The 19,365-nt window shown below is 41.7% G+C and overlaps 1 protein-coding gene across 2 annotated transcripts in view; it reads right to left on the bottom strand.

The window, feature by feature from the left end:
• Positions 1-989: 989 nt before the first annotated feature.
• Positions 990-19,365, bottom strand: part of CD28 (CD28 molecule) — a 29,979-nt gene continuing 11,603 nt past the window's right edge. The window contains exons 1-4 of one of the 2 annotated variants that reach the window (XM_054830698.1): positions 12,483-12,606; positions 5,823-6,176; positions 5,445-5,563; positions 990-2,488 (exon numbers count right to left, since the gene is read on the bottom strand). In XM_054830698.1, the coding sequence (XP_054686673.1) occupies positions 2,348-2,488; positions 5,445-5,563; positions 5,823-6,176; positions 12,483-12,537 (669 nt within the window). In that variant the 5' untranslated portion in view covers positions 12,538-12,606 and the 3' untranslated portion in view covers positions 990-2,347. Of the gene's footprint in view, positions 2,489-5,444; positions 5,564-5,822; positions 6,177-12,482; positions 12,607-19,365 lie in introns of those variants that run through there. The other variant, XM_054830699.1, reaches the window with a different exon arrangement.

The raw sequence follows: 19,365 nt of genomic DNA, 5'->3' as shown, positions 1-19,365 counted from the left end.
AAAACCATGGTCCCGTGACAAATGGACAGCACAGCATCATGGCAGTGGGCACTCGGGCCTTGCTTGCCATTGCCATTGCGGGCTCTGCACCCAGCCCTGGCAGAGCTGTGCCTGGCTGGGGGGGCAGCAGGCACCTCACCACTGCCCAGAGGTGGCACAGCACCCTCCAGGAACATGGATCATGGTGATCTGACCCAGAATTAATGGTCTGGGGCCCAGTCAGCAAACTCAAATAAAAGTTCCAATTCGAAAGTGCCAAAGTTTTTTCCTTGGGTTAAGATGTCAAAGCAGATTGTTGCCACACTTCCACATCTCTACTTGTCCTGGTTTCGGCTGAGTTAGAGTTAATTTTATTCCTAGCAGCTGGTATAGTGCTGTGTTTTGGATTTAGGATGAGAATAATGTTGATAATGCACTGATGTTTTTAGTTGTTGCCACGCAGTCAAGGACTTTTCAGCTTCTCATACCGGCCTGCCCATGAGAAGGCGGGGTTTGCCCAAGAAGCTGGGAGGGGACACAGCTAGGGCAGCTGACCCAAACTGGCTAAAGGGATATTCCATACCATATGACAGCATGCTCCGTATATAATGGGGGTTGGCTGGGAGGCAGCGCAGCTCAGGAACTAGCTGAGCATTGGCTTTGGGTAGTGACCAGTTGTGCTGTGTATCACTTGTTTTGTCTATTCTTTTATAATTATTATTATTATTATTATTATTATTATTATTATTATTATTTCCTTTTGTGTCTATTAAACTCTCTTTATCTCAACCCATGAGTTTTACCTTTTTTTCTTTTTGATTTTCACCCCCATCCCACTGTTGGGGAGGGGGGAAATGCACAAACAGCTGGGTGGTTTAGCTGCCTGCCAGGATAAACCATGACACTACTTTTCTCCTGTCCCCTCAAAGAGAGAAAGAATCTTCTTATCCCAACTTGGAGGAAAGTAGATGTTGTACAATCCCAGTTTTATTACAAGGCGGGAATATGGATTTGTTTTTCATGTAATTGTTTATTCAGAAGTCCCTACAAAATAAACTGCATCTCCTCAGTGTGAAAAGGGATTTTATGCCAAGACAACCCCAATTACAGTTTAGGATGTCTTGTTAATGTAAACAGGCTTAACTGAAGGAATGAAGCAAGTTTTGCTGAAGACTTTGTCCTACTCCGGCATGGAGCATTCCTGAACAACATTTTAGATAGAAAGGTAACCTCCAGTCAACACAAAGTTCCTCAGAGTGCCCAGAGCAGTCTCTGCAGGCAGCTGAGCACTGGCACGTCCTATTCACAATGGTGGGAATGAAGGACCCTTTCACACCACAAAAATTGAGTGCTTATGGGAAAAAAAATTAAGTGATCTTTAGTTGCTCATAACTGGACCCAGATTTGGCTCTGGTACAACCTAGGTGCCAGAAGATGTGCATGAATTTTCAGGAGGACTCAGCAGAATGTGTTTTAGATAGAAACAAAAATTCAAAAATGAAAGTAAAGGTCTCCTCAAAATCTGACCTCTGTGTCTTCTAATGCTTCCCATATGACTTTGAGTTCCCTGTAGGAGGCAAAAAACCCAGAAATGGGGTTCTTCATGATGACAACAGATCTTTCTTTCTCTCCCACTTGTCTTGATTTTGTCTTCAGGTTGATTACTTTCTCACTCTGTGGAGTTGCTTGGTCATGACTTCAAATGGCCTTATGAACATTTACAAAGTGTCCAACCTAAGGACTCACATATTGAAGGTTTAGTAGTTTTCTGTCAGCTTGATTTGTCCAGATGGCCCATTTGCATCATAGCCTAATAGCTTAGATGCCTTCAGGCTGACTTTTCCCTCTTTCTTTCAAGCATGTGTTTTGAACTTCAAACTGTGCCCTGGTCTTGTAGAGAAGAAAAGACTTTTTTTTTTTAAAGTTTTTCCATATTTAACAGCAACAAGGGTTTCCAAGGATTAGACATACAGGAAAAGGAATTAAGGGTTAAATCTAAGGCAGCAGTTATTGGGAAAGGTCAAAAGTTCTGGTTCTCCAAACAGCTGAGCAAAACTACAAGTGTTAGGAGGAGACCAGCTCTGAGGTCCAATGACACGTTTCTGTCTTACCCACTGACAACTGTCAACACAAGTTGTATCTTATTTTTAGCTGTCATGGAGAATAATCCTTTTTTACTCTCCCCCCGCCCCCCCTTTTAAGGTTTGTTTGTTTTTTCTTTTAGTATAATATCAAAGTTTAGCCAATACTTGCTATGGTGTAGTTATCCATGACCAATAATGACAAACATGATGAGAAAATGAGAGACTGCCCTTCCATGTCCAAGAGCAAGTGCCTGCCTAGAAGTACATGAGGCTGCTGGTGGGTATCACGGCTGCCAGGACCGATATGCAGTGTAGTCTCGTGTTGGCGCATAGGATGGGTAACCCTTGTTCTTTTGGTATGGTGGATGCCGGGGAGTCATGTTCATGTAGTCACTCTGATGGTACATATTCTTTTTGGATTTTTGCTGTGGGAGAAGGGGAAAGAGAAGTGTAAAAACATTTCTGCAATTAGCCTGTCCTGCCTGGGGTGAACATTCAAAAAGGGAGAAGAAGAAAGGGAACAGGGATCCTTTGAGCAGAGAGGTTTTGACTGTTAATAAGACCTGAGAAAAGTTAATAATGGATTTGATTAATTTTTCCTTCTTTGAATTAACAAATTGTCTCACCCAACTCTCATATTAACTGCTGACAGTTCTGGCCCTAGGCCCTGGTTCAGGGAAGGAGGCATATTTATAAGGCAGCCTCAGGTTTAAATACGTTTAGAGAAGAATTAGAACACATGTTCTCATAATATAATCTATGGAATTTGCCCAACCTGAATGTAAGTCTCCAGCTTATCTGCTGAGAGATTTACAGTGTTAGTTCTCCAGGTAAAGGAATGCTGCAAACCAAGGATACAAACTGATGCCTCTCACCATTAATCCTCAGCTGTGGAATGACTCAGCAGAAGCAATACAGCCTGAACAGTGAAGGCTGTCCTCATTTATTAGGAGAAAAAAATAAATTAGCTTAACTCAAACAGCATAAGAGCAGGAAAAAGCAGCCTAGGCTACATGTAACATGGTTTGCCTATCATTTACAGCAGGAACACACAATGTGTATGTTGTTCTGAGCCTTCCTTCAAGGGGCAAAGGAATCAGAGCTGATGTTAGTCTTTTATCTGTCTCACTATCTGGGCTTCAAAAATCTCATTTCCACTGTTGAATTCCTGCTTTATAATGCCCCTGTGAGACAAGGCAGGCATCATCTCTTTCAGAAATAAGAGTAGCAGAAGACAGGTGAAATAATTTGCCTATAAGCACAGAGGAAGTTTGTGGCTGTTAGCAGCGGTTCAACCTCTGCTGCAGGCTGTGTACAAGGATGGTGTTTTTGTGTAGCTTAAGGCTTTATTGATCAGGGGCTAGGTAAAGTGCTTCCATGCTTTTTCCTTAATACTTATCATAGCTTCTTTTGCAATCTCCTTTTTACTAAAATTTCCTTCCTGTGTGCATAAATATTTGCATACGCTGCAGTATACTTGTGATGCTGTGGAATTGGAGGAGGTTTGCATTAGAAAATCTGATGGCTGAATTATGCTGTACATGCAGAGTGGGGCAGTTACTATGAAACATTTTAAGCTTTTTTGTATTAATGTTACATATATGCAAGGTGTTGAATATAAGTTACATGGTGCTTAAGCCATACAATGCAGTCGATGCACATAAATCATTAGATACAAAAGCTTTATCTGTATGTGTTCATCTCCATAATGTAAGATTTTTAATTCACCTAAGAGGTAATTTTGCATGGGAGAAAAACATTTTGCTGGCATGAATGACTGCTGGACTGTTCCAGGATCAAAGACTGCTACTTTTGGAGAGGAAAGCAGTTTTCCTCCAGGGAAGGCAGAACTGTATGAAAATAGACAAATCTTTAGCTGCTTTCAGGAACTCAAGTGAAACAGGCTTGCCACGGCTGTCAAGTATTACATTTTAGGACCTTTTTTTACAATTCACAATGTCTTCTAGGAAGCTGTATTTACATTCAGCAACACTCTAAATGCATCCACACTCAGAGTACATACTGTCAGGAGAATACCACCAGCAGTGATAACAGCAGGTAAAAACTGATGCAGCAAACAGCACACATCGCAATGCAGCCTTGTCACTCTTGCTGGGGGCAGACATGTTAGTGGCAAAGTGCGTAGCCATTAGGCACCAAATGAATACAGCAGAGAGAAAATGGTTCAGATTGTAAATGATGGATTTGAAGCTACGGTATCTCATCAGGGCACAGCCACTGTAGCACAGCACTATAACACCAGCAGCTGTTTGCTGTAATCCTCTCAGCTCTCCTAGGAGGCAGCCTCCACAGTAAGGCACAAGGAAGGACCACTTAACCTGCCTTTGCATTTTCCTATGGCAATGCCCCATTTGATTGTTTTCCATTAGGAATAGCCATATATTGAGCAAGTGCATTTTTGTGAAGCACTTAACAGATCTCAAGCTTCAGCTAGCAGTAAGAGTGGCTTTCTGTATGCATGCTACATTTAACCTGTCACGAACTCTGGGCCCTGTGTACAGGCTAACTCATCACATGTTGAAAAACACTATTTAACGACAAAGATACAAGGGGAAAGCAGAGTGCAAGGAACAGAGCTGTCTACAGTCATTGTTCAAGCCTTTCCCACATGGAGTAAGTAGCGTAAATCAGCTCTGGGAGATCACAATCCTAAGCCTTGTCTAGGAAGATGTCCTTCTGCTGCCTCTGCGTGACGCCCCTCTCTTTTTACTCCAGTATGCAGAACTGGATGTGACCTGGGCCAGCCAGCTCTCCAGAGAGATGAGAAAGCAAAAATATTGAGTCATAAGACTGTCTCAGCTTTCTTAGGGTTAATATACAGAGACAGACAAGGGACTACTGACATCCTGGTGCTCCTATTCCCTTGCAGTCAAGCTGCCAGAAATAGTGGGTACTTGAGGGAATTGCTGGAGAGGCACAAGACCTTGGTGCAGATGGTCTTGGGCCAACTGAGGGTTCCCTAAAGATTGTTTTACTGTAGGAGAGCTCCTTCTGTCAGTATAGTCTCAAAGGGGTTTGCCAGGAATGCTTGCAGTGCTAGATTTCCCTCATGGGGACAATCAGCAGACCTGGAGAGAGCGTCCCAGAATTGCTGGTGTGCAGGGCACTGCCAACACTATGACATTACTATTTGCTTTAGGACTCTACTGCAGAAGCCTGACTGCCCACCTGGAGAGCATCTGGTGTTTCAACTCTTTAGGGGCATAGCATGGGTGTGCATATATATAGCTGGGGTGAAGAAGCACTGTGATCCTGAAGTGAAGGGTATCAGTGAGTTTGTGGTAAGCATGGCAAGTACGGCCTGAGAACTGAACTAGGGACAAAGAGCATATAGAGCAAAGGAAAATAGTAGTTTCTTACCCAGTAGTTAATAAAAACTGCGGTTATTAGCATACTGTAGAAAGCAAGAACTCCAGTCACTGCCACCATAATCCACAAAGGAATTGCAGACTGAGGCTCTTCTGTTTCGATGGGTGTCTCTTTAAGGAAAAGAATAAAGAAAACTTTAAGTACATGAAAGCAAAATCCTCAATCTCTGCTTAGTTACCTCTTGCTCCAATGCACTATTTGTATTAATCATCATTTTAAGATGTCTTCTTCAGGACATCAGGAGCAGGTAGTTTTACCAAGAAACCCAACTCTTTTTTTTTTTTTTTTTAAGGAAACAAACTGCCTCAAGCCATCATATAGGGAGTGTGTCTAGGGACAATACTGGCCTACAGACATTTCCCACCTTACCTTTCACATGAATGACAGTCCCATTGCTCTTCTCATTGTAGACATATGGGGGTGGATACATGGCCTCAATTTTGCAGAAGTAGATGTCAGTTTGGCTGGCGCTCATATTCCAAAGATTGAAGATGACTTTGTCTTTATCATGAATCCCCTGGCAGTTGAATTCTTTATTTGAATTACTGCTAATTTTGGTCGTGTTCCATGAAATAAAGCAAACTTCAACTGCACTGTCTGATCCTTTGTGCAGAGAAGCTCGAAATTCCTTCCCTGTTCCATTGTATGTGTAGTTGCAGACTAAAGTTGCAGTTTTGTTAGCTACAATGAGCAAAGGACGCTGAGCCACTAAAATCTTGTTTTCTGGAAGGGAAGGGAAAGGAGAAAGTGAGAAAAACACTTGTTTATAAAATAAAGTATGAGACTTCAGAACCACACATCCTCCCGTGCATCTCTTCTCCATATCTCCTCTCCCTGCTGACACTCCCTCCTGGGCAGTGCGTAACCACCAAGCTGCAGAAGCAGTTTCTCACTCTTGTTGCAGCAATTCCCCTCTATATAAATAATTACATAGTCACTAGGGGAGACTGTGAAGTCAAGAGTGTTTTTGTTCAGAGTCAGAACACCAGTACGGAAAGTGGCCCATGTGATTAAGATTTAACATCAGGGCTCAGAAGGCTTTTTTGCGTGTGTGTATATATATAGACCACCTTAGTCTATCCTTTTGTTAGCAAGCAGATTCCCAGGGGGCAGGGGAGTGAAAATACTGTGAATGAAATGCTTAGTTTAGCAGTCAGATAAGAGAATATTATTTGTACATTTGCTTTTTAATCCGAGGATAGATTTGAAGAGTTTGCAGGTGGAATTTGCTGAATCATTTCAAGGGTTTGGACCTTGGACAATGAGCACTAAATCATGATCTGCTATCATTTTAATGTAAAAGAAGTAATTTCTCCAGCTAGCAACTGTATTAGATCCTTAATCTCTCAAAGGACTCAGGAGCTGTCTAATTTGACACTGCATTGGCACTTAGCACTTGAATGGCCTGCAAAAAAAACATGTGACATGAAGGTATAATTCAATTTGAATTGGCTGGACTGATACATAGACAGGAAATGTTTTCTGACATGTAGACCTCTGTGCTACCATCTGCCAAACAATGAAACACTCCAAGGACTATGCAGAAAGACAATTTCTTCCAAGAAAAATCATCCTATACAAATGAGGCACTACTTTTCAAATGATGACCTGTAAGTAAGAGGAAGGAAGTTTTGGCTTTTAAGCTAGGAACTTGCCAGAGCTAAGGACAGCCCTTTTGTGTGTGTATATGACTGCGTAAGTCTTTGTGCAAGCTCAACTCATGTGAAGTCTCAGTAGCCTTTTATAGATCCCTGAGTATTGCTGTGGTTGTGAGAATGACAGTTGTATCTCTCGTCCTCAAAATCTGGTGCAAAACCTGTATTCTTTCTACTTAAGCCATGTGACGAGACTTAAAAAAGGCTAGTAAGGGGAATAGAGTGGGAAGGAGGGCAGATCTAGAATGCCCGGAAAACAAGTATTTCACTGTGTTTAACAATATTTAGGACCAAATGGCTACATATGATGTGTTCACACCTGAACAAGAAGATGGAGTACCCCACCCTCTTGAGTAGGATACACCTTTGGGATGAACATGATCCAGGGAGTAAACACAGAGAGATGCATGAGATGGCCAGGACTGGTGGTAGGGTGTGGGCAGTAAAAACAACCCACAGCTAGCAGGTTCTCCAGTTACCAGCCCAACCCATGAAACTACGAAACTACTGAAGTTGTTCATTTTCTCACTGAATGTCTTGTTTACCAGCTTTCTTCTCATGAGAGCAGGAGGACATGAGACAGGGAATGCTCTACTGCCTCATCTTTAGGAAAGAAAGATTGTAGACTGTCTTCCTTGTGTCTCTTTGTTCAACATAGTTAGTGTGAGGGGTGGAGCAGAGCTCGTCACAGCTCTGAAATCCCATGTTTGCAGGGAACTCAAACACTGTGAAACTTTTTGTTTTGATGAAGGATAAGCATTTCCAGGCTTTCCAGCAAAAAGAGACACAGATCTTGGAATCCTAGAGCTGAGCAGCAGATTAATAAGAGATAATGTAGGTTTCTACTTGAGGTGCTGCCTGTGGTGAATTTTCATCGAAATGAAGACATTTCAGCAAAACATTTCAGTTTCATCGAATCAGCATTTTCCGACAAAAGCTCTTGCATAGGCTTATAAGGCATTCTAGTAAGGGGTGAGGTTTGGATTCCATCCCTTTAGACAAGGTATTTGATCATATTTTTGTCAGCCAGAAAATTGATCTTTGGCCTAAGTGTCAATGTGCAAGTCTACGGTAGAATTGTTCTACATTTAGCACAGCAGAATTCTACACATCTCACTTGAGATGGAGTTTTTCTTCTGATTTGCACTGGAGTAGTACCCACCACTACAACCCTGATTGTCACAGGGACTGAATACACCATCAGAAGAGACCTTTTCCGTCTCAGTTTACAAATAAAATAGGCATCCCGGAACAGAGCACTTGCAGCAGCATTACACTTCAGAAAAATGCTTGCCTGTTTTTCACTGCAAGTACTTACAGAAAACTAATGGATGTTTATTGCTCAGCCTGATCAGATTTTTGCTATGGCCAGAGGAAAGGCAAAGAATACTGAAAAACTCATCGCTGAGGGACCACATTCAGATGTTATTTAGACTCATATGCAGGTCCCATTGACTTACCCTCACCTTTTGCTGTTGTCAGCTAATCTGGATTCCTGATATATAGTACATAGCTTCATGCCTTGAGCTCCACTGTTTAACTATAGCTTTGGACTATTTATGTCCTTGCCATGATATTGTGCTAATTGGCAACTGGTCTATTTTCATATACCCACCTAAAAAAATAAATTCCTTCAACTTATTTCCTCCTCTTGGATTTATGGCCCAGTCTGTTTGCCTTGGCATGCAGGCTGGGTGTTGATAACCCAGCACCGTGCTGCTGATGCTGGGATGCAGGATGGTTGAGCAGTGGGAGAAAGTTTATTTGTGGATCATTAAACAAAGACTGCTCCTATATGATTTAAGCTAAGCACCCAAATCCTTTTACACAAAGTGCCTCTGCTAGTTGAAATCAAAATTGATTGAGGGAGATCTTTTGTTTTTCATTTATAGGAAGTAATTAGCACCACATGAATTGGTTGGACTGCAATGCCAGCAGGGGCAAGGCAGGCGTACCCCACAGGCGTGTTAGGCCCTGCTCATCCTCCTCCTCCAGGCTTGGATTTTTTTTGAATTGAAGAAGTCGAGCATGCCAAAATGTGTATTAGTTTCACAGGAGAAATAGAGTAAGGTCAAACATCCCTTACTTCACTTGTGATCTGAATAGGATTTGATTATATTCTTAGTAGGATCTGGACCATTCTGAGCAAACATGGGCTGAGGCTGCTTTTGCCTTCACAGAGAGCTTTTCTCGTAAGTGTCGCTTTGGGTTTGTTAAAATGGTGAAACTCTGAAACATTTAGAATGTGTTTCCATTAGTGTATGCTTTCCTCTAAAGAGGGTTATGATTGCCATTTCCAGAGCTGTGTTCAGGCATGCTGCACAGTAATAAATATCTATATCTTGGTCTTACCAAGCCAAGAAAATGGCAGTTATGAAAAGTCATTGTCTACAGTTTCAAAAAGCTGTGAAGTCTAAAAATGTAAAATCATTTAAGTCAGTGTGCACAGGCTGCAAGCTTTCTCAGGATCTTAGGATTTATATGCAATAGTGTGTAAGATCTCTAAATGTTTGTTAACCTTTTTATACCTTATTTGTCATGCTAGACATTTGTTATAATCACATGTGAGGCTTTTTTTCATCATGAAAAAAAATGCCATCAATATATAATATCCGTAAAATACTGACTCTCTAATCAGGGACCCCTGATGCAAGCAAAACTTCATTGACTTTTTTTTTCTTTCTTATTTGCCAAGAAAGTGAAATAGAGACGACAAAGTACGGAAAATAACTATTTTGAGGGTTTTTTTCCAGAACTTTCCATGAATCATCATCAGCTACTGGAAAAAATATTCTACTAAAAATATTTTGTACTCTCCTTTCTTTCTTTTCCATGCCAGTTGACTTCAAGGAGCTATTTGTCAGAGCAAGGAATCTGGGATAAGTTGGGATTTCTAGAAGCATAGTAAAGAAATGGCCCACTTAAGTCCCTGGGGGGGATAGGGGAAGACTTGAAAGGAATTTATTTAATCCACCAACAGAAAGACACACAGCTATGTTATAAACAAGGCTAGTCCATTTTTGCTGCTGCTGGTCTGTTGTTCAATTACCTTTACTCCTCTTTCCCAGGTACAAGGGTCTTTCTCTTTTACTTTGGTTTTAGGGCACCCAGCTGTGTGTATAATGTGCAGCTGGAGGGATCTGCCCCTTCTAGCCGTTACAGACTTGCTTTTTGCTAATCTTTCCTACTTTGGTGCGAGTACTGCAGGAAGCACGGTACTACGGAAAGCCCAGGTGACGCTCTGGCTTTAATCAAACCCAGTGTGAGTACAGGGGGGTTTCTTGTCAGTTTGTGGTATTATTTTTGAACAAGAATTTGTTAATGTCATTCTAATCTCAGCTAACCTTGCCTCATACATCTTCTGCATTCTGGTAACCTTAGTGGTTGATTTTAACACCCAGAGACCATAAGCCAGAAGGTTGTGCAGGTAGTAAAAAGATGAGGCGATTTGCGGTATGCTGCAGTGGGAACCCAATGTAACCTTACATTACTTATTTCACAAAATACGTGGGACAGGCAACTTGATCTAGCAGCTGCTCTGACAGACCATAGCAATAATTATTTAGCCAACAAAAAGGTACGGAGGAGAAACTTTGTAAATGTTAGTGTTTCTGCAAAAGGGAAATGAACAAACCAATCTTTTCAGTCTCTTTCCATGATTCAAACTCAACCTGCAGCACTCACTGGTACAGTCTAACAGCAGCAGAATGGGACAAATTTTGTTGTCTTCTCCAAAACAAAATACCTGAGGCCTACAATAGACTCTGTGACTGAGGAAGTCCTGCAGGGTTTTGACCTGCCTTAATGTTTTCCATGTACTAAAGATCAATCATCTCGATCAAAATGAAGAGAAGAGGTGGAGAAAAGATACGGGGAAAAGATGAGAGCCCTTAGAAGCAAGTGACCTCATGTGCTTCTCTTTAAGCAGTTGAACAGTCTCAGTGAAGCTATTGGAGAAACTCAAGTTCTTCATGCAAAGCAAGTGTATAAATGTCTATAGAGTCATGGCATAACATCTGTGTCTGGAAGCCACACACTATATTTTATTTTGTTGCAATTAAAAAGAGTTGCTTAAAAGTCATTCATGCCTCATGGAAATGTTTTTAAAACTGTTAGCCCACTGCTGATACTTATCCCCTCCTGGAATCAGTGTCTTCTCTGACAACCCAGGGGCCCACTGTGGAAATAATTATGATATTGCAAATACATAATTGTAAACATGGGAAGAGGACAAGGAAGAAAAAAAAACTATGATCTCTTAAAGAAATGTAGATCACGATGTCGTGCAAATTACAATGCCTTCACTGAGGAAAAGAATTATAGAAAAATAAGGCAGAAATAAAGAAAAAATAGATTCAATTGTATCTCTCATATTAGAAAGAGCAACTCTTTAAAGATGTTCTGTATGTGAAAAGTTTTGTCCTGGAAAACAGATTTTTGTTCCTATCTGTAACTTGCCTGTAAAATACAAAACACTGATATTTGGAGAGGACCCAATAACAACAGTTCACAGGCCAGCGGTTTGAAAAATTGTCTGTCTCAAGATTATCCTAGCACAAGCCATCATCCCTTGCCTTGCTTTGCATTTTGATGTACCCCTTGGAAATACATGTTAACCCTGAACATACTAACACTGTATCAGCAATACAACACCAAGACAAAATAGCCTCAGCTACAACTGGAGAGTCAGAAAGATTCACTGAGATCAGTATTTCAAAATCACAAATAGATGTTTTTTGTTGTTGAATATCTTTTCATAAAGACACTAGATACCTAGTAAGTATCCATAAACTACTAAACAATGCAAAAATCAGAAAATCAGCAATTCCGATCCTCCCATCTTTGAGCTCAGTAAGCAACTCTGCTTTTGGTCCATTTATTTGCTAGTTCTGTGAGGATGTGTGTGGGCTCAGCTCTGCAGCCCATCACACCGAGCTGGGACATGGTGGGACCTGGAGCTTCGCACAGGAGACTTGGGGATGGTGGAGAGGCACTGGCACCAGGTCTGCTCAGCCTCCCTGCCCCCCAAGAAAAGCCACTCGTGAGCAAAATCTGTAAAGCCCATGGGGAAGGTGACATAAACCCTCCTCTATGTATGCATGCAATTTCCAAATGCATCTAAAGAGATCAAATTAAAGGAAAGCTCTTGGGTCTTATCCTGGAGGCATATTTGTGGCATGAAAAAAATCAGCATCTTAGTTATGTCAAGTTGATCCATGTGCAGTCTTAGCAGTACGGTCTGTTTCTCCCCTTTCATCTAAACACAAAATAATTTGTGCAAAATTAATTCAAAGCTATACTAGACCTTCTCCCCCCGATGATCAAAGTGAGGAAAAATAGTGGAAAGAATTGAACTGTGGGGGGGTTTAGTTACCTGTTACATCAGCAGCGGGGATGAAGCAGAGCACCACGAGGATCCCCAGGAGCATGGTGCTAATGGTGGGCCTGATGCCTTGTCCCCACCCCCTCCAGGCACTGCCACGTCTCCCAGGGCCCCACGCTACCAACCTTCCTTCCCTGTGGGGCCAGGCTGCACCCTTGGTTGCTGACACAACTTTCTTTCTCCTCCCTCCACAGCACATCATACACAGCCAAGTGAAACTACTGCAATAGCAACACTTGAACAGGAAGTTAAATTGTTTGATGAAGTTAGCCTTATGAATTTGCCTCTACAAAGCTCAGTAATGTCTAAAAGGTAGCGGAAGCCCACCTTTCAAAATAGGGACTCTCGTCCCCGTGTTGCAAGATGTGTGCTTGTGTTCGGGGCTCTACAGAGTTGCTCCTATCAGGGAGAAATGGACTTCCCTAGAGGTGCAGTGCTGTTTCTTTACCAAGAGTACATACAGACGTACGCTGTTCCCATCATCACGGTAGAAGCAAACGGCAGTTTCCAAGTTCCTGGTGGCTAAACCTGGCCCCTCAGGAAGCTGCGTGCTCAGGAAGCTCCATCTCTCCTCACTCCTAGGAGCAGAAAACTTCCTCTTTTGGCCTGTCGGCTTGCTTCTGCTTGTCTTCCCAGCCCCTGGGAACACTGACATATTTTTGCAGTAGATGATCTAGATTTGCTCATTTTAATTTTTCTGCTTCTGCTTGCCACCTAAGTGCAGACCAAGCAGTGGAAGAAACAGTGATCGGGTATAGCTTCCCTTTTTGAAAAAGATCCCAAGTTATGAATGAACGCAACTGTAATCCAACTGACATTTAAAAAAAGGCAGCATGCAGCAAGCACACTTCTCAGTTGGTGCTTTCGCTGGAGGTCGTCTTATTTAAAGTTTTTCTCTTCAACTCACCTGGCAAATGCTCACCCTTCCCTGCCCTGCAAGCTCAATGTCATCTCTCCCCTTGAAACAGCAGGATTGTGAGAGCCAGTTAATGGCATTTATAACTCTGGTTATTAACAATTTACTTTTGTACACCAAAGTAGAAATATTTAACTGCATCAATATCTGTGATTTATTTGAGAGAAAAGGAGAGGTGTTTAGCAGGAAGACTTTCAAGAAAATTGGGCTGCTGTAGAAAGGGATGAAGAGCCATGAAAGGTTCTTCCTTTTCCCTTAGTGTCTGAGGTCTTTAGGCCATGTTCTATCAGAAAGTACATATGCAATCTAAGAGCAGCTTTAGCTGGTATATCCATTTGCAGTCTAGGAATTTTAACAATATTCTTTTGTTTTGTAATCAGTGTAAATTGCCTGCAGTACTGAAAGTTTTGGAATTTCCTTGTACTTAAAAAATAAGAGAAAAAAAGTCAGATTTTCGCTCTCTTAGCCCACTTTTGTGGTTTCTAGATAAATATCCTGAAACCTTTTTTGAGTCATATGTGTGTGCTTGCAGTTATCAATGAAATAGTCTCAGCTTAACTTGAAGCGAGAATCCCCCAACAAAGGTACAAAATTCAGTATCTTTTTGCTGAACTGCTCTGACAACCACTGTTGTCATGTCTCAGGTAACTGCACAATGTTTGTCAGGCTCAGGTGACTGCAGAATGTTTATGGAGTCTGCTGCACAATTCTGCATCCTGGCTGTCAGATCCTTTCTGTATTTGGGATACGGACTGGAAATGCAGAGAGTACATTGTCCCCTCATCACAGAATTAGCAGAGTATATTGCAGAGACACAGCTACTGCCATTCATTTCACTGGCATGTGTTGACACAGGGGCACCATTCAGATGGAAACCTGATTGTGGAAACAGTTGTGTAGGAAGACATCCTGCTCTAGGAATACCACTAACAAAAAAAAGAGGGAACGGTTCACTCTCTAAGTGTGGCTGTGGACCCATTTCTTACCTTCCATCCCTTTTTGTTCCTCATGTGCCTCTCCCGTGGTGAGGACAGACCAAAGCACTGATTGCAAACAGGGACTGGACTGGTGGAATAGAGGAGAGGGAAGAGGGGCCACTGAGAAGTTATCCACTGTGGCCCTAGAGACCAAGCTGCGATGCAGCATTTCTCTCTGTGCTGATGAACAGCATTACCAGTATTGCCCTTTCTAGAGCATCTGGTCCTTCAGTCATGTTTTCAGTTTTGCCTGATAGTTTTCTCTTTGAACCCTGGAGTGAGGAAGGGCTTTTTTTTTTTTTTTTTTCTGCTCCCCCCCCCCCCCCACAATTGCTCTTGGCTCATCTGCACTTCGTGGTTTTCTAGGATTTTAAAAGGGCACAAATTGTCATTGTGTTCCCAAGGGTATGGCTCTTTTCCTTCTTCAAATTGCAGCTCTTGCTCTAATTTAAACAGTTCATTTCCGATCACTTAGATACTTGACTTTGTCGCTTCACGTGTATGATCTTTTTCTGTTGCCAAACTTCTCATGAGGGTAGGGGAAGAACAAATTATAGCTTTCAGTAAGCCATCTTGCACTTAGGACAAACCACATAGAAGTTTATCTAGGAAAAAAACCCCTGAAAATGTCCCTCCATATGGCCTCACTCTTAATTTTTTATTATTCTCCCACCTCTCTAAGTATCTCTCCTTCTATACCCGGAGCATTACCCAAGGGTGTTCTGCAGTAGCATTAATTTGGCACCTTTCACTCCTGTTCTTACCCCATTTTCCATTCAAATTTCAGTGTGTTGAGTCTGTCTGTATGCTGGCAGACAGGCTCTGCTTGCTGTCACAGCCATGGAAATCTAGACTATCATTATAATTTCAGTGGAGCTAGAGCTGTGAGAGCACTGAAAAAGCTAAAAAAGCAATTTGGCCATGTTTGGGGAAAAGAAGGTTTCCATCCCATCACCAAATGGCTGAAATAGCAGTCCAAGAGACGTAAATGAGAGGTTTGTAAATGGGTTTTCAGGGTGCACAGAGATCTAGGCTATGGGCTTGGGATTTTTACTCATCGCCGTATGTAAATAAAATAACAATCCAGGTATTCGATCATAGCTTTTCCTGCCTACTGTTAGAAAACCAAGCACTGACGGGAGCTATGACCTGAGTTTTAGAGAAATGCTGATATGATCTAGTATGGTTTCTCAGAGGATTATCTGCATATCTTTAAAAGAGTCCCAAGAAAGCCCAAACAGGCTGCCAGGTTGTCTTTATGTCAAAGAATGAGGAAGTAATGACCCACATATCTTGAGACAAGTGTTCAGCTATTACAGTCAAGAAAAAGATTCCAAATTTGTTATGATTAAACAAGTGGATAGTTTAGAAGCTAATGTTAAAATAAATGAAGTCTCCCTTCAATCACTGGAAGTTGTATGGTGCCATAATGGTTCCCAGTACATACTCCTGTTCTCAGGCAAATAAAAATGTACGTGCATACTAGGAGAGTAATTGCAACAATATATTATAATTCACTTATTCCTCAGGACTCCAGTCTAATGGGAGAACAGTAGGTCACTAAAATTCCCATTTAACTACTATAGACAACTAACTTTTAAGTCCCTTGACTATCCTGCAACTTTATACAAAGATTAAATTTAACAGTTGTCTGAGAGAATCTTCCTCTTTATTCCCCACCGTGAAGATTCTTAACATAGACCTTGAGCGAGTAGCCTAGGTGGGCTTTGTCCTGCTTGTTCTGCATGCTTGTATGTTATCAACTGCTAGAGTAAATGCTTTCTTTCCTACAACTGCAAATCTTAAAAATCTTTATTCTTCCATTGCTGCTGCAAGTAATGATTTGTTATCAAAAGTGCTATGCATACTTGGTACAGATGGAAGGTTGATTCTTTCACCTCTTTATTACAAGGAGAATGCGCTTTAACTAGCAGCTGTAGAGATGCAGAAGTGGGGTGACAGAAAGAGTTTAACAAATAGTAACGTTATTTCTACCTGGGGACACAATGAATGATCAATGTTATTCACACACTTCTGTGTCCAATAAACTAACCCTAAGGAGTTATGTTGCATTTGTAATCTGAAGCACTTCATAAAGTTACACGTTATTATCTTCACTTTACAGATGGGGAATGGAATCACAGCAAGGTGAAGAGACATGCTCGAGGACATACGTCAGGTTAGTGGCAGAGCTAGGAACGTCTACAAGTAGCCCTGTGCTCTCTAGCTTCCAAGATCTGATCAGCTTTCTGAGAGTGTCTGTTCTATGTTGTCGTTTCTCTTGTACACTCATGAATTTTCACTGTGTTGTGAGTCTTTTCACATCCTTCTTTCTATGAATCCAAATGCCTTCATATCACAAGTACAACCATCCCACTTAGAAGGGGAAATCAATATAGTCCTTCAGTGGGAATTTTAAGTTGGTTTTCTGTACCTTAAAATGTTACAACTGATGTCTGGTACATAGGAATCTCCCAGGGCCAGAGCTTAATATGATATGTCACAGTGAAAAGGGAGCTTTCTTTTTTGGAAAGATGTGAAATTTTTGTTTCCAGCCCTCAAGATAGCAGCCCATAAACGTGTCACTAATATAGGACTAAGTGCTACCATCAAACGCATATAAATTTGAGAGAAAGCTTGAGGGAAGCCTTCCCTATTTGGGGAGAGAAACATTCCCCTGACAGGTTGATTATTTTTAATGCCAATAGCTGGAAGCTGTTCATTAGTGTTTGTTGGGAAAGGGGCAAGAGTTCACACATGTACATTCCTGGCTCTTTTCAAGTTAAAAATCTCATCCAAGTTTCAAAGTTGTAACCATTTCTTCTGGCTGTACCTATTCCTGGTTTGGACTGTTAGAACAAGTCTCAAAGGAGGTGGATTAATGGGTAGAGAGGGAATGGCTCAAAGCTGCGTGATTAACTCCATCTATCACCTGCCCGTAATATGACATATGGCTGCTGCTTCATTAGAGGTCACATGTTTAGGTAGGAACACCTGAAATAAAGCCCACAGGTGAGTACGGATATGCTAAATGTTCTGTGATAAAAGAGTTTTCAGATTAAGATTAGAGGGAGAATAATTTCTGTTAACTGCACTGCCTGCTCCTTGTTTCTCTTGGGTAGAAAAGGTGAGTGAGACCCCTGCATATTACTATGGAAGTTGACAAAATTGTTCCAGTTTACTTCAGCTGAGGACCTGATGCTTGGGACTGGTAGAGCAAAGAGAGCCTGGGAAAATAATCCTTAGCTCTTCTCAGCCTCTGTTTCAAAGCTGCTGCCAGAGAGCTGGAGGGAGCTGAGCTAGCTCTTCCATTTCTGCCATGAATGACAGGCCGGTGATCTTCTGGCCTCCTCTAAGGAGAGGAGTATGGAAAAAGTTGGAAAATAGCCAGTAAAGCCATGAAGGATATGGCAACATAGCAGTGGTGTCCTGTGTATGAGGGAGTTCAGAATGCCTCATTCCTTAAGAGGGAGAGAATTTCTTTCCCTCTCCTTTATCCTGATGAAAAGAAAAGATATTAATGAAGACTGCAGGAATACTACAAGCGGTTTTAAGTAAGAGGAAGCATCTTCCAAAGAACTTAAGGCCTATAAATCTTGAGCAGACAAATTCAGAATTCAGCTTTGTGCAACAAGACAGGTTGCAGACCTGGCTGTCTGTAGCTTGTCCATAAAAGTTACATAGATCCCTAAATATCAATAATGATTTCTGTTTCCTAGGGCTGCATTTTATTATCTGAGGGCAAGGTGGAGTGTCATGGGTCCTGTAAGGTCTGAGGGTCTGTAGAAGGTTGCTGAGGGAGGAAGGCTTTCTGGGGCTGTGCTGAACAGCAGTCACGTGGAGTAGGAGTCCAAGCCTGGGAGGTACACATTCATTATCATCTGCCTGGAGCTGGCTGGTCTGCCAACTGTGCCCGCATTTCCTTTTGGAGACAAATAATTGACCAAAATTATTGCTGCCAAAAGGAGCACGTGAACAGTATGGATAATCAGGAAACCAGAGCCCTGGGGTAAAACAAGAATGAAATCAAACTGGCGGTGTAGACACTTGAGTCACTTGGCAAACATTACCTGTAGTAAGGGAATGCTGTAGCTGAGGTTTCCAGGGAATCGTCTGCATTGCCTTTATTTGTAGAGAACAGTCTACATAGCTTGTATTTATGGGTAAAGCCTTAGCTAGGGAAAACAATTCCACCTCCATGGGGTTCAGCAGAACCAGGACAACCCAGGCTCAGCTCAGAATATTAGGTTTTAAGGCTGCCATGAGCAGGCTCATTTTTAAAAGCTTTAACTCTTTCATGTCCTCATTGCGGTGATACTTTTTGTCTCAACCAAATGCTATATTTTATAAAGATGGTAGTCGTGCTATCAGCATGGTACATGTATGATGAAGCACCACCCATTTACAGTTCTTCCCATTTACACAAGCTTGGAAGGAAGCATTACTCATGTTTATGAACAATTGAAACTAGAATAGAGCACTCCATACAATGAGAGCCCCTTTGAGGAAGTGTTGGAGGGGCTGTCCAGCGACCTAACTTGTACAATGGAATATATTCTTTGAGATTACTTCATTCTGAGTAGCCGTCACGGAAAATAATTATTTTGGTAGACACTAACGCACTCTAACTTGTAGAATAAGCATTTCCAAATTACTGCTTTCCCTGAAGACAGTGGCTTCTTTATGCCTAGGCAAACCTAGCTTATGTCCAAATTCAACAACTTTCTGCCTGAGAAGTGCCCTATTCTTAGACTGTGGCGTTGCCAACACCAGCCCACAGAGTTGTTTTCTGCCAAAATACTATGAGAAACAGGCTTTTTATTGTATTTCTGCCACTTCAAAAAAAGTACTGAGTCATAGCACACTGGAAATGTTTGTGCTGGGCTGCATAGGAAAACATCATAAATATATTAGAAAGAGTTTTAAATATTTCCACACAGGAACTAGGGACCAAAATTCCTGATTCTTAACTGTGAAAAGT

The sequence above is a fragment of the Grus americana genome, chromosome 6, assembly GCF_028858705.1.
Source record: "Grus americana isolate bGruAme1 chromosome 6, bGruAme1.mat, whole genome shotgun sequence".
NCBI classification, from domain to species: Eukaryota; Metazoa; Chordata; class Aves; order Gruiformes; family Gruidae; genus Grus; species Grus americana.
Note: the sequence above shows the minus strand (reverse complement) of the source record. Positions and strands in the feature narration are given on the sequence as shown.